Source organism: Photinus pyralis, unplaced genomic scaffold (genome assembly GCF_008802855.1).
Source record: "Photinus pyralis isolate 1611_PpyrPB1 unplaced genomic scaffold, Ppyr1.3 Ppyr1.4_LG4, whole genome shotgun sequence".
In the NCBI taxonomy this organism is placed as follows: domain Eukaryota; kingdom Metazoa; phylum Arthropoda; class Insecta; order Coleoptera; family Lampyridae; genus Photinus; species Photinus pyralis.
Window position 1 is genome coordinate 1,756,375 of NW_022170511.1, and position 12,868 is coordinate 1,769,242.

At 35.5% G+C, this 12,868-nt stretch overlaps 1 protein-coding gene across 1 annotated transcript; it reads right to left on the bottom strand.

Moving 5' to 3' along the window:
• Positions 1-7,650: 7,650 nt before the first annotated feature.
• On the bottom strand, positions 7,651-8,908 carry LOC116169603 (serine hydrolase-like protein). Its single transcript, XM_031485747.1, has 2 exons — positions 8,753-8,908; positions 7,651-8,699 (listed from the first exon to the last, which is right to left on the bottom strand). Exons 1-2 carry the CDS (start codon positions 8,799-8,801, stop codon positions 7,849-7,851), a joined length of 900 nt encoding a protein of 299 aa, XP_031341607.1. The 5' UTR covers positions 8,802-8,908; the 3' UTR covers positions 7,651-7,848.
• Positions 8,909-12,868: the final 3,960 nt, after the last annotated feature.

Consider the following 12,868-nt stretch of genomic DNA (forward strand, 5'->3'; position numbering starts at 1 on the left):
ATGGCTGGATCTACATATTTTGCACTTATGAGCCCCTCGAAATCGCCGCCTTCTCCCCCCCCCCTCCTCTTATACCCCAACCAAAATTTGTTTCTAGAAATATGCAATGTTTATTCTTTACAAAAAAGTGTTCATTCGGTTTTCTTTCTCCTCAGATTGATTTAATTTGTAGTAAGAATTATTTCCCAAATTTGGTTTTTTGCCGCTATGGGCCCGGGCCTACATGGCCCCATGCTAAATCCGGCCCTGCCTGCCATAAAACTAATAGCGTTTTCGATTGGCAACACTCGTGCTGCACGAGTGCAATTTTTACGTTCTATTGGTAATTTTAGGTCAATTTTCTGTGTTCCATTGGCAAATGTGATGCAACAATTACGCACTCAGTGCAAATTTCGACGCACGAGGTCCGAGAGCTCGTGGAGCTGCTATAATAGGTAACAAATTTTCAAAATAAACGTACGACAATTTGAATTTGTTTCTTGCGTTGGAGAGTTTTTTGTCGTCATCTAGCGATAGCGAAGATAATGAACTAGCCATAACTTCTACTTTACAGAAAGTTGCACTTAGTCATTGAACTGAACGCCAAAAATTGGTCCTTTACAGGAATTTCAAATTTATGTTCCTCATCGTTTATCATAAATAATACTAAAATCGTTTCAGTTATTTTTTATAATAGAGATTTGTCGATTATTTAAATCTAAAATCAGATTATGGACAAATGACAACAAATATTTACAAATACTTATGTTCCATTGAGAGCAATTTTCACATGGATTTCTTCAGTTTCTCGTGCAGCACGAGTTTTGCCAATCGAAAACGCTATTAAATTCCATTTAAAATCTTCGAAAATTGAGTAGCAAAATACTCGTGGTAAATTTAAAGAAAAACTTCAACAGGTTGTATAAACATTTAATTTCTGCAACCAATCTAATTCAGTCTGCAACTTGAGTAACATTAAAGGAATGGCAACTTCTCGCGGTAGCAATTGCACGAATGGCTCAACATATTTAGCTTGAATCTCATTAAATGTACATGGATTCTGTTTTTCTATTATTTCTTTTGACAATAAGGTAGGGGTACCGTAAAGTGAGACGACTTCGGACAACGCGTGTGGCAGAGACCTACAACCGTTTTCTAGTAATCAATTATCATAAGGTACCGTCTGCATCCGCCATTTTTTTTCTTAAAGTCAAAATAACTTAAAAACCATAAATGGCAGATATCGACATATGGGTATCAAAAGGATTGAAATTTCACGTAGAATCCAAAAATGCAATAAAAAATAGGGGTTGCCATTTAAAACAACGAAGTTACTATCTACTTCCGGTGTTTCCGGAAGTGCGGCCATTTTGAAAATATTTTACATCGATTCGGCCTTCAGAGTAACTCCTAAGTTCAAATGTTCAAAAACCTACCTATTTTACTTTCCCAGAAACGTTTAACTAAAGCTCCCAAAAAAACACCCTGTATATACTATTTTTTTCAAGTGCTAGTCACTTGAAGTCCTCTAAATTAACATATTATCACAGATTATTTAAATCTGTGATATTATATTGATAAGAAAGTGAACGGTTGGACAGAATTTTTTGTTTATTAATTTAACATGTCAATCAAGTACGTGGAAGTACAAGTCAAACAGGCCGTATTTTGTTCTGTCATTGAGATATTTTCAAAGAGTAATTTCGTGGGAATTTTCTTCAAAATGTATTAATTTTAGGTATGTAATTTCTCTGGAAATGGCGGATGGTGGCAATTATTCATTTTAGAGAACTTGTCTAAACGTTTATTAAGCGAAATTTCGGGTTGTGTTTTCTAAAAGTGACAGTGACAGTTCTCTTTATTGACTACTAGTTAATAATGTCCACATTATTAACCACTTTGAACAATTGCTGAGAAAGCCTACTTTACAAATGGAAACAAGTTAAAAAGTAATCGTAAACGATTTACATAAAGCGCATTTCCACTTGCATTCATTTCCCATTTGTAAGATGCAACTTCTGTTAAAATCGTAAAAATCTGGCCACAAATATAAAAGATAGCGTTGCACATGGGCAATCCATTTTTGACGTGCTACTTCAATTTCAGTTTATGAGAAGAATTTCATTTCAATGCTTTTCTAAATAAGAAAGTTGGAACTGTGCATGCACAAACCTAAATTTTAAAATTAATGTTAGATTTTCCTTTGTTCCAAGCGTAGTTCCATAGATAAAAAAGTTGGCACTGCGCTTGCGCAAAATAAAATTTTGAAACTGGCGCTAGATTTTCCTTTATTCCAAGTGCCTATGTATCACATTTCATTTAAATTCTTCCATAAATAAAAAAAGTTGGCACTGCGCATGCGCAAAACCAAATTTTGAAATTGGCGTTTGATTTTCCTTTATCCCAAGTGCCTATGGATAAATTTCGTTTAAATTCTTCCATAAATAAAAAAGTTGGCACTGCGCATGCGCAAAACCAAATTTTGAAATTGGCGTTTGATTTTCCTTTATTCCAAGTGCCTATGTGTATCAAATTTCATTCAAATACTTTTATAAGTAAAAAAGTTTGCAATTCGGTTTATAAATGGTCGAGATGCGAAAAGGGCACTGTGAATTTTGAATCGATTCGATTCAACTTTTGGCATTGCGTATTATATGGCTAAAGCTATGCCCATATTGAATTTCATGCAATTCAGTTCATAACTAACGGAGATGTAAAAGCGATCGGACATTTCTAAACAAAGTTATCGTTCACACGGACAGATAGATGGACAGACAGACAAAGGAACAGACGGGCAGACCAACCGGCAGGCGACAGATAGCAATGCAAAATTATAAACGATCTCTAGGATCGTTAATAAACGGCAAAAGTGTAAAATTATGGAACATGTAAAAAACGGTTTTTTGTTTTTTTTACAATAACTTTTTTTGTAAGCGGTACAGAAAAAATTCCTTCCTTGGTACAAGACTCGACACCATAACGAACCAAAAAGCGAAAAAAGTAGAACAATAGCTCTTAAGATAAAGAACTAGTAGCGTCGCAAAACGAGCGGACGGACGGACAAAGTGGCCACAATAGCGCATTTTTTTTTATTTTTGTGGAAAAGCGCTAAAAAGGTTAATAATCATGTCATCCAGACGCTATAGTAGTGAAAAATAGTTATTTATATAACAAGAGCGCGAAGTTCAATTTCGCGCATTGAGACTGAAGGTATTTTGACGAGGCGAAGCCGAGTCAAAATATCAGTCAAATGCGCGAAATAACTTCGCGCTAGCGTTATATACAATATTTTTTCTACAACTGAACCGATTGTTAATTAAATTTGCTGTTTAAGTTCAACTTTGTCACGTGCGCGAAATACTTTTTTTCACTGTTGACGATTTCGCGCACGTTGTCAATAGCAACCTTACTTATTAATTAACCGTTTAAAAATCTAGTACTTCGCGTTTCGAAATCCGTCAGAAAATGACAGGTTTTTTTGACAGTTGTAGAAAAAGAATATTTATTGAAGTGAATTTCGCTTGCATGACATGGCATCAAGTAGGCGTAAACAACATTGCTATAAACAAAAACTGGATGCAAGCGAAATTCAGTTCAATTAATATTATATGACGTAAGCAATACGATCTAGAATAGATTAACCGTTTCGGAACGGTACTTTGTTCATTCTTATTCTGCACGTCAACAATAGCGCGTTGCAGTTTGTTTGAGAGAATTGTTTATGTTTAAGCGACGACGTGAGGTAAAAAAGTTAACGCTGCAGTTAGTGGAGATAATTACATATCGAAACAGTAATAACAAATGGACTATAGGCGATAACCTTTCGAGATGTATCACCTTAGTTGTAATACAGGACTGTATCAGTATAAGATTCACATTCCTTCCCCCCAGTGTAGCCCATTTATGCTAGAACCGTCAGATGTGGCTTATTTTGCGCCTTTGAAGAAACATAGTTGATCTATACTCGCAGAATGGAAAATGAGAAGAAAAGGGCCAATCCAAAAATCGGATTTTCCTCGACTTTTACGACAAACCTGGACGGTACATCATAGAAGAAAATTATGTCACGCTTTACAAGCATGCGGAATCTTCCCATTCAATCCAGAAGCCGTTTAAAAAAAAAAGACTCAAAGAAAAGACATGGGACTTTTAGCATCTACACCATCCATAGGAAGCTATGTGTCTAAGACACTATATTACATTTTTTATGAAAACCAAGAACCCCAGAGATTCATCCTAAAACCAGAAGAAAGTGAATAAACGTTAAACCCAGCCGTTTTCTCAGATCGATAAAAAAACCAGAACAGGACCACAAAGAAACAATTGAAGTAGGCATATATGGATCAAAATGATTAATCAGATTTAGATCTATTAAAATCACACTTGACGAAAAAATCTAAAGACTTATAACATTTCATGCAGCGATTCAGGGGATAAAATTCCCTTGTTGTCTCTGAAGAAAAAAAATAACTCAAAAGACTCATACTGTGAAAATTTAGTTCCTAAAGTGGGGTTGTGATTGGGCAGCAAAAAAATTTTAAAAAAATAAAAATGTTGAGAAGAGATAGAAAATGCACTTAAAATATTATATACATTTTTTTTATACGAGGTACTGTTTTATAGTACTATGCGATCAAAAATGAGTTGCTGTCGAGTTAGCTTTGAAATTTTTGTTTACATGAGAAATCGTACTTAATTTGAACATCCAAAGGCGACTCGACAGCAACTCATTTTTGATCGCCCGTTATCTGCACTATGAGAAAAACTTAAAAGGTACAGTACCTAATAGACTACTCGAAATGTCTGTATAGTAGATTGTACAGGGTGGTCTAAATTGTCCTCAGAGACTTTCTTATAGAAGCACCCTTTTACTCATAGAAAAAAATTGACCTAGATGTCTGAGCTCAATTTTAAAGAGAAAATCACAATCACTAACAGAATTCAGCTATCTCTAATCGTTTAGGCACTAGGGGGCGTTTCTCGAATTTAGTCGATTTGTTTAACGCCCCATAACAACCTTATAATTAAAGATAATTGATTTTGGCAAAATCTTTCTTAGAGCACTTTTTATATAAAATCCATCTGGATACATAGTTGTTTGGCGTTTGGTTTTGTGTATAGCCCTTTAACTTCATTTTTTCATACGGACCACCCTATGTATTTTAAAATTTTTGAAAAGGGAGTAAAATTTCTTAAATTCACTCGTTATATTTATATTAAATATTATTTGCCATACTGCATTTTATACATATAGCATCGATCAATCGAGTATCTGCTTTTGGTGATTGTGGATAATTTGCGCCCGGACAATTGACACCCGAAGAGCAATGCGCTCCTGGAAAATTCGCTCACGGAAAAAATTGGTCTCCGGTAGGGAAATTGCAGTCTCGGATTCTTTGGAAGCGAATTTTCCGGGCGCGAATTGTTCAGTCGTCGTAACCGTAAAAAAAATGTAGAAGAATGTAGAACTTTGGATCGAATTTTAAGGGAATTTTATTCTTTCGAAAAATTGATGTGTTTTGTCCGTCTGTTCTTCATCTAACTTGAGAACAACAAGAGGCAGCGATTTCAAACCTTCGCCAATCGATTTCTACGAGTTCAAGGATGAGCGCTATTGAATATGAGCCGGATCAAAAGTCTGGTTTTCGATTGGCATTTGTTTTTTTTGAACTAGCCGTCGCACAGTGGGGTATTTGAATTAATTAGCTGGCCAAAATGTCAATTTGCCAAAGTTAAAAAATTCACGCAAAATTAGTTCCGATGCAAAGCCAAGGTGTCCACGAACTATATATAGTTTTGTCGCTAAGGGTGCGACCGGTTTTTTGCCAGTGCCATTCCAAAGTTGGCCTTTGAATGAACATTTTTTCAAAATTCCAAGAGCACGCGTCAAGAGAATTTCAATTTTTTATTACTAATTTTATTACAAGTTTTCTGATGTTGTGTGCTATGGGCAATAATGTGCCAGGTAAGTCGTCATTATTTCTGAAGTTACATCGATCAAAATTCCGATATTTTTTTCTTATGTCATCAATCAAAGTTGCCTATTGTTTCTTAAAAAAGGGAATTGTTGGCACTAAAGTGGAGACATTAAGTATATGTTCCGATCTCGATCCGGTTGATTGAAATATGTTTTAAGCAAGCTAACACTATGCTCTTTTAGTATTTAAAAAAAAACTTTGCGCGTTTTTGAGAAATCGGCACCCAAACTTTCATGTGATAATGGTGTGGATTATTCACATTGTCATACTTTTAAATGCATGTGGTATACTTCAGCCCTGGTTTGCACATCAGAATGAACATTTTACTCGGTAAAAATGTTATATTTTCGCATAACAATATCTAAAGGTGAAAATAGTTTCTAACTTTAGGACCTTCTATCAACAAAAAAGCAACAAAAGCCTTAACATGTGTATTTTTGATCTTAAAGTAGAGGAACACAGTAGCAGCTGCAGCAGTTCCTCATATGAATCACAATATTCATCTGAATAATTATTATCATGGTAGTCCAAGACAGTGCATGTATTTTAGCAAAGTAGTCCAGTGGTTCCCAACCTTTTAGACACCACGACTTTTTAGGTTGAGTATTTTGCCGATTTGTAATTTTTTAAATCGCAAAGTTTAACTTATTAATAAACTTTATTACAGACCACATTAGATAAGACAAGTAATAAATTCAGTGAATTTTACAGTCAATTGTTTTATAAAAAGAATAATTGTTTTTAATTTTTCCCCTCGGACACATTCTGCGATCCCGTTGCGACCCACTGGTTGAGAACCACTGATCGTAACCTACAACATTTTCCCCATGAATTTCCTATTATCCCATATCTTATTTTTTTGTCATACTTCTCATTCATACCTTAGCACGGGCTGAATTTGGTACATATACAAGCAAGATATACAATTTTGCTATTTCCGGCCACCATCTTGGAGTTAAAATTTTTTTTTGTTATTTTCATTGTATGAAAAAGATATTCTGCGACTTTTATTGAAATCAGTCAATATTTTGAATTTTGGCCAGCTAATTAATTCAAATACCCCACAGTGCGTCGGTCAAATTATTTTTTAGAAAAAAATTAATTTCAAATAAACCGATTACTACATTAAGGCTATTTTTGTACTAATTATACTCATACAAAATATTTTCACTTGATATACTGGAATTAAGAATGTGTTCGCGCTTCCAAACTATTGCGCTTTTCAAACCATCATCCGCGGCAAATTTATGTTGGGTCATTTTGCATTTAGGGCCTTCTTCGAGCGTTCAATCCTTCCGTCACACTCATCATTAATTGTGGTCGCCTTTTTGCCATGTATTCAATAAGCAAAATGCCGCCATCAATTTTCCAGACAAAGGCTGGCTTTTTGCCTTTTTTTGGAGGCGGAGAGAGTCGCCTGTGACAATCCGGTCGAATACGTAACTAGTGCGCCAGTTAGGTTGCATAACTGTCAGGCATATCAATGCATTAACATGTATATTTTAGAATTCAAGATAGGGCATAAGTAATAATTTTCCAGCGAAAAATTTCATTACGAAACTTCGTTTTATCGATATTTAGGGAATTAGAGGAGGCAGCTGGAGCCCATTGCCTTTAACTCACCACTGCCTGCCTATAGTTCCAAGGCCAAGTCATACAATAAGTACCTACATTTACCTTAGAAAAAACCAAAGAATTTCTACAAATTTTATTTCCCAAATACTGTTTTTAATTAAAAATAAAAATTCTGAACTACCCACCAACCGTAAGTTGTAATGTGGATAAAACAAATTCAAATTAAACTACAAAATGTAGGTTAATTTTCAAAATACCCCCCTTCCTGCCCAAAAACTATAGTACTACTATGTTAAAAACTAATAAACTAATTTTGTTACAATTTGCTAGCTATACTTGTTAAAAATGTTGACACTAGAGGTGCCACAATTTCCGGAGTATTATTATGTACATCGTGACTGCCATGCACCTGGACTATAGAAATATTTTTGCATTTCTGGTACTCATTTACAACACTCTTTAGAACATAATATTGAAAATCGGAATCGGAACAATATATAATTAATACGGGACAAACTAGCGGATACTTATTTACAATTTCTCCCAAATATTCGAAAGAAGTCATTAGATTGGTAAAGTACCTCATCCTGGGATCCACAGCAAAACTGTACAGGCCATTTCCTTGATCTACTAATCCCCGATTTGCGATAGGTTCAGCAGCCTCTTTGGACAAAACCATACCAGCAAATCTACCGTCGATCATTTTATTTATGGCATCGTTGTACGTGAAATATGCTGGTTTTCTGTTGGCAGTATTTTTACTTAGTTTAATCAGGCCGTCGATGCGTGTTCTTAAGGATTCTTTAAAGTTTTTGGCCTCTATTGGAAATAAGTAGAAGCAATCCAGCACAACCAGTTTAAGAATATATTCGGGATATAGTTGTGTAAATAATATTGCACATTGTCCACCCCAGCTGTGCCCCATTATTATGTACTCCTTCCGGTTAAGATAATCTACTACTAATTTCATTGTTAATATCGTATTTAACGCCGTAATCAGCAAATAAGGTGGATAAGGACTTGACCTTCCGTGACCCGGTAGATCGATGCATATATAATAAAATGTGTCAGGTAAGTGTGGTATCAGTCTATCGAAGGAGCCAACATTGTCCGATACTCCATGGATTGTGAGTACCGGTGTATTGGTCTCAACACCCCAAGCTTTCACTACGACAACAACATATAAGGTTACGTACGTGTTACCATTTAAATAGTTTTACCTGCGACATGGCCCCAAGGCACTGGTATTTCAAATTCTTTTATTTCCATAGCACTTCCTATACTTAAAATTGCGTACGCAGCAAAAATGGCGAAAAATGGGTACAAAAAGGTAGCGGCAAATTCAAATAGAAACTTGATGGTGAAGCTAGCAGTAGATGTAGATAAACCTCTCGCCAGGAAAGATTGCCGGTCACAGAACACTTGATCCTTGTCTACAATCTGTTTCTAAAGATGTGCTTCCGGGATAGTATCGTGTCAATGTTGAACAAAAAGACTTTTCGTTCAACAATGGCACGATCCTATTCTGGAAGTCGCTCGCATCTTAAGAAAAACAAAGATTGTAAATCGACACAAGGTGTGCTGTGACCGGCAATCTTTCCTGGCGAGAGTTATATGTTATTACAGCGAAGGGCCTAAAGAAACCGTTATCACGAGTCGTGATGCACGACATTACTCAAAGATACTTGTCTTTTAAATGTAACTGTATACAGGGTGTTAATATTAAGTCGTTACACTCGAAAACTACAAACAACTTTTCTTAGTTTCAATTTTTGTTATTAGCGTTCTTTTGTTTTTCGAAAAATCTTCATACTTAACTCGCTTATTTTAAAGACTGTGGAAAAAAACAATTTTCAAAACTATCTTCAGTTCTCTAAAATATGTGTATTATCCCTACATTTTTTTTTTAATTTTTGATCAATCGCTATTTTGTTATTTGAAAAAAAAAATTGCAAATACAACTGTTTTAGAGAGCTGAAAAATAGTTACTCCTTAAAATACCTAAGGGAGTTATGACGATTTTTCGAAAAACAAATCAAAAATTAGAACTAAAAAAAGTTGTTTGTCTCAATGAGTTCTAACTGCCGTTTTCAGGTATAACAACTTAGTATTAACGCCCTGTACAGTAAATAAATAGACGCACGTTATGTTATTAAGAACAATTAAAATTTATATTGTCATTGATAATCGTTCGACCTTGATATGTAGGTAATTCATTTTTATTTATTAGTATCTCAAAAAATACACTTTCTCTTATCACTGCCGAGTTAAATAACTGAATTTTGTTTATTTTTAATTTGCGTAATTTTTTTTACTTCTGCCCGCGTTCTTCAGGTTATAACTTTTGAGAAATATACATGCATGGTTATCGTTTAGTCGATCCAAAATAAGTCGATTACCTACCTATAAGTATTTTAGAATTGTTTATCTTTTCATTTAAATAATGACTTGAGTCTTTGCTATATTTTTGATAATTTGTTTACTCTGTACCTCTTATGTAATTAAAGTAATTTAATGTGTACTTAAAAAAACGGACCAAATACATGGAATAGATCCTCTTTCCTCCTCTAAGGAATAGATCTGAGACTATGAAAGAAACCTATCAAGAGCAATGCTGGACGTTGAGAAAAATTTTTGTGTAGCGGCCATATTCTCGATTCACAAAAACCGTTTACTTTTTGTTTATTGCACAAACAAATTACTATAATAGGCAACCAACTCTGCTATGGAAACAGTAAGGCAAACAACAATAATAATGTAATGTTGGTTGCCTACATCCATCTATTCTATGATACCAGGATTCCACCTTTGTATACTTTCAAAAAACGCGCGAAATTAAAAGAGAATACTCACTCTTTAGCTTCATCAACTCGGCCTGGATAAAGAAGAATCTTACAAGTAACTGAATAACGGGCATGTGGGGGGTAGGGCGCCACCTCCTAGTCACCATTTGAGTCGGAATTCCATCACATGAAACAAAAGTGCTCAATTTTAAACTTAAGCACAGCCTATCATGATCATAAATTAACTCACCTTTTTTTAGATTGTTAAGCTGATCTTCTGATAATAAATGAGGAATAACAATCCCGAAAAACATTCAATTTGAAAATGAAAAAAATGGCTCCAATGCTGTTTGACTCAGTTCGCAAAGAAGATCTGTTTACTTCATTAAATTGACGTGGCTATGAATTCATAGTCACTGATTAATATGAAGTAAGTGATTTCCTCCACGAATGAGAAAACTTGCAGCCTTTTTCATCGTCAAGATTACAGGCTGAGAGGATAGCTACCACTCACTTATTACGTTCGAAGATCGGCTGGAAGTTGTTGATGGTGATCTTTTTTTCAGTCACTGCACTATTCACTTTCCCCCGAGCGTTCCCCCCACATAATAACAACATGCAAAAAAAGGAAAAATCCTACCTTAATAATAAGGCTGCCCTTCTGGAATCTGGAACCAAAAAACAAATTTCCGTTAAAAAGTGAAGAAGTTCCTTATTAATAGTAAAATATTTGACGTTTAGAGTAGGCCTTGAGGAGCGCAAATGTCGCCAATAATTGTAGATACATTTCCGCCCTTCAATAAAAAAAAAGTTAGCACTCACCCAAAGCCTTATTGATTCGATCTTGCCTAGGAAGTACCATTGACTGAACTGGTGGTAGTTGAATTGGGCCATCGGGGGTTCCGTCTCTTAATAACTTAAAAACAAAAAAAAATGCATTAAATTTTTGAGTAACATTTAAAGGAAAATTTTGAATTACGTCGTATTTCGTTAAATATCTCACAAACGCGATATTTCAGAATAAGGGAGCGCACTTTACCTTTTTTTAGTTTCAACTCCTCCTGGTCTAGGAATAGGCCTTAACTGAACTGCAGGCATCAGAAGAACGGACCTGAGGGGGTAGGACGTCCCTTCCTAGTCCCCATCTGCAAAAACTGCAAAACGTTACTATAGCATTACCTAAATATTTGAGTTTAATTGATCAAAAACTTGAATTGCGAGTATCTCCAAAAAAAAATGCGTAAATTAAAAGGGAACACTTACCTCTTAGTTTCATCAACTCGCCCTGGATAAACAAGAATCTTGCAAGCACCTGAGTATGTGAATTGTGGGGGTGAAACTTTTCCTCTTACAGTCTGCATCACCAATAACTGAAAAGTAAAAAATTGCATTAATTTTTTTAAAATTCAATTATCAACAATTTGGAGGAAGGGATGAACGGACAGAAACATTTTTCTTTACGTTATGCATAAAAACAAAAGACGATTATTTTTCTGATGAATTTCAGACTGAGGGCACTTTCAAGTGAGGAAGCAAGCGTCCCAAAGACCCACCTCTTGCCTGATTGGGCTACATTTGACTGTCATTAAATGTGAAAAAAGTGAGTTTCCCGAGCGAAGGGTCCCGCTGGATTTCTTCCATATTCAAGGAGTCCCTCCGCCAAACCGACGGGCCCAATATGTGATCACAATGCAACTTCTGGTTATGTTCATTGAAATTTGAGGGACCCCTCTAACAATTAATTTAATGCGTTTTATGGATCATCGCCACTTCATTTCTAGAATTCAGCACGTACAACCTATCCTTGTTTTCATCATTCGCGCACCCTCGACCTCGTTAAAAGTGAGCTACAGCTACAAAATTCGAATTAAGTGCAAAAACATGCAAGAGTGATTTTTCGATCACTCATCATTGGACGCCATTTTATGAACCAGTCACCAATTATTAATTTTGAATTTTCCGTAAACATTGCAGAATTATCATAATCAGTCGCATTGAAATTAATGCAAAATTCACTTGTAAACTCACCCCTGCATTACGCCTCTTCGTAAAATGCATTTAATTTCACAAAACACAATTTTTTCTTTGGGACGCACTCGATTTGAAAGCTGCAACTGCCGTTGATGGCGTAATTGAAGCCATTGGAGCCCGTGTTGTTACAGTCGTACCCGATATCAATTGCATTAAAATCAATGCAAAATCCAGATGCGAAAATTCACGTCGTTCGCAAAACTGTTATAAAAAACGTAAACAAATCATTTTGTGACGTCATTATCCCTTATCGCTAGCAATAAGAAATCTCTTTTTTGCGGGGTGTTGGGGTTACACTAATAATTGTACGGAAAATTCAATTAAAACAAATTATAGCGTGGGTGCGGAAAATACGTAATGCAAACTGTACCCGTGGGGGAGAGGGCGAGAAATATGGAATAGATAAGGGGGACATTTTTTGAGTGCCCGAAAAGATGGAAAGGTACTTACCTTCGTAGCGTTCATGATCGTGGATGCGATTTCTGGTACAAGATGCGTTTAATTAGAGATCCTTAACGGCAA

Excerpts from the sequence above, each read along its gene's own strand:
- LOC116169603 (XM_031485747.1), bottom strand. The coding sequence starts at position 8,801 with ATGGAAATAAAAGAATTTGAAATACCAGTGCCTTGGGGCCATGTCGCA. Across the intron at positions 8,700-8,752 it reads GCCTTGGGGCCATGTCGCAG|TGAAAGCTTGGGGTGTTGAG; the intron begins GTAAAACTATTT and ends TTGTTGTCGTAG.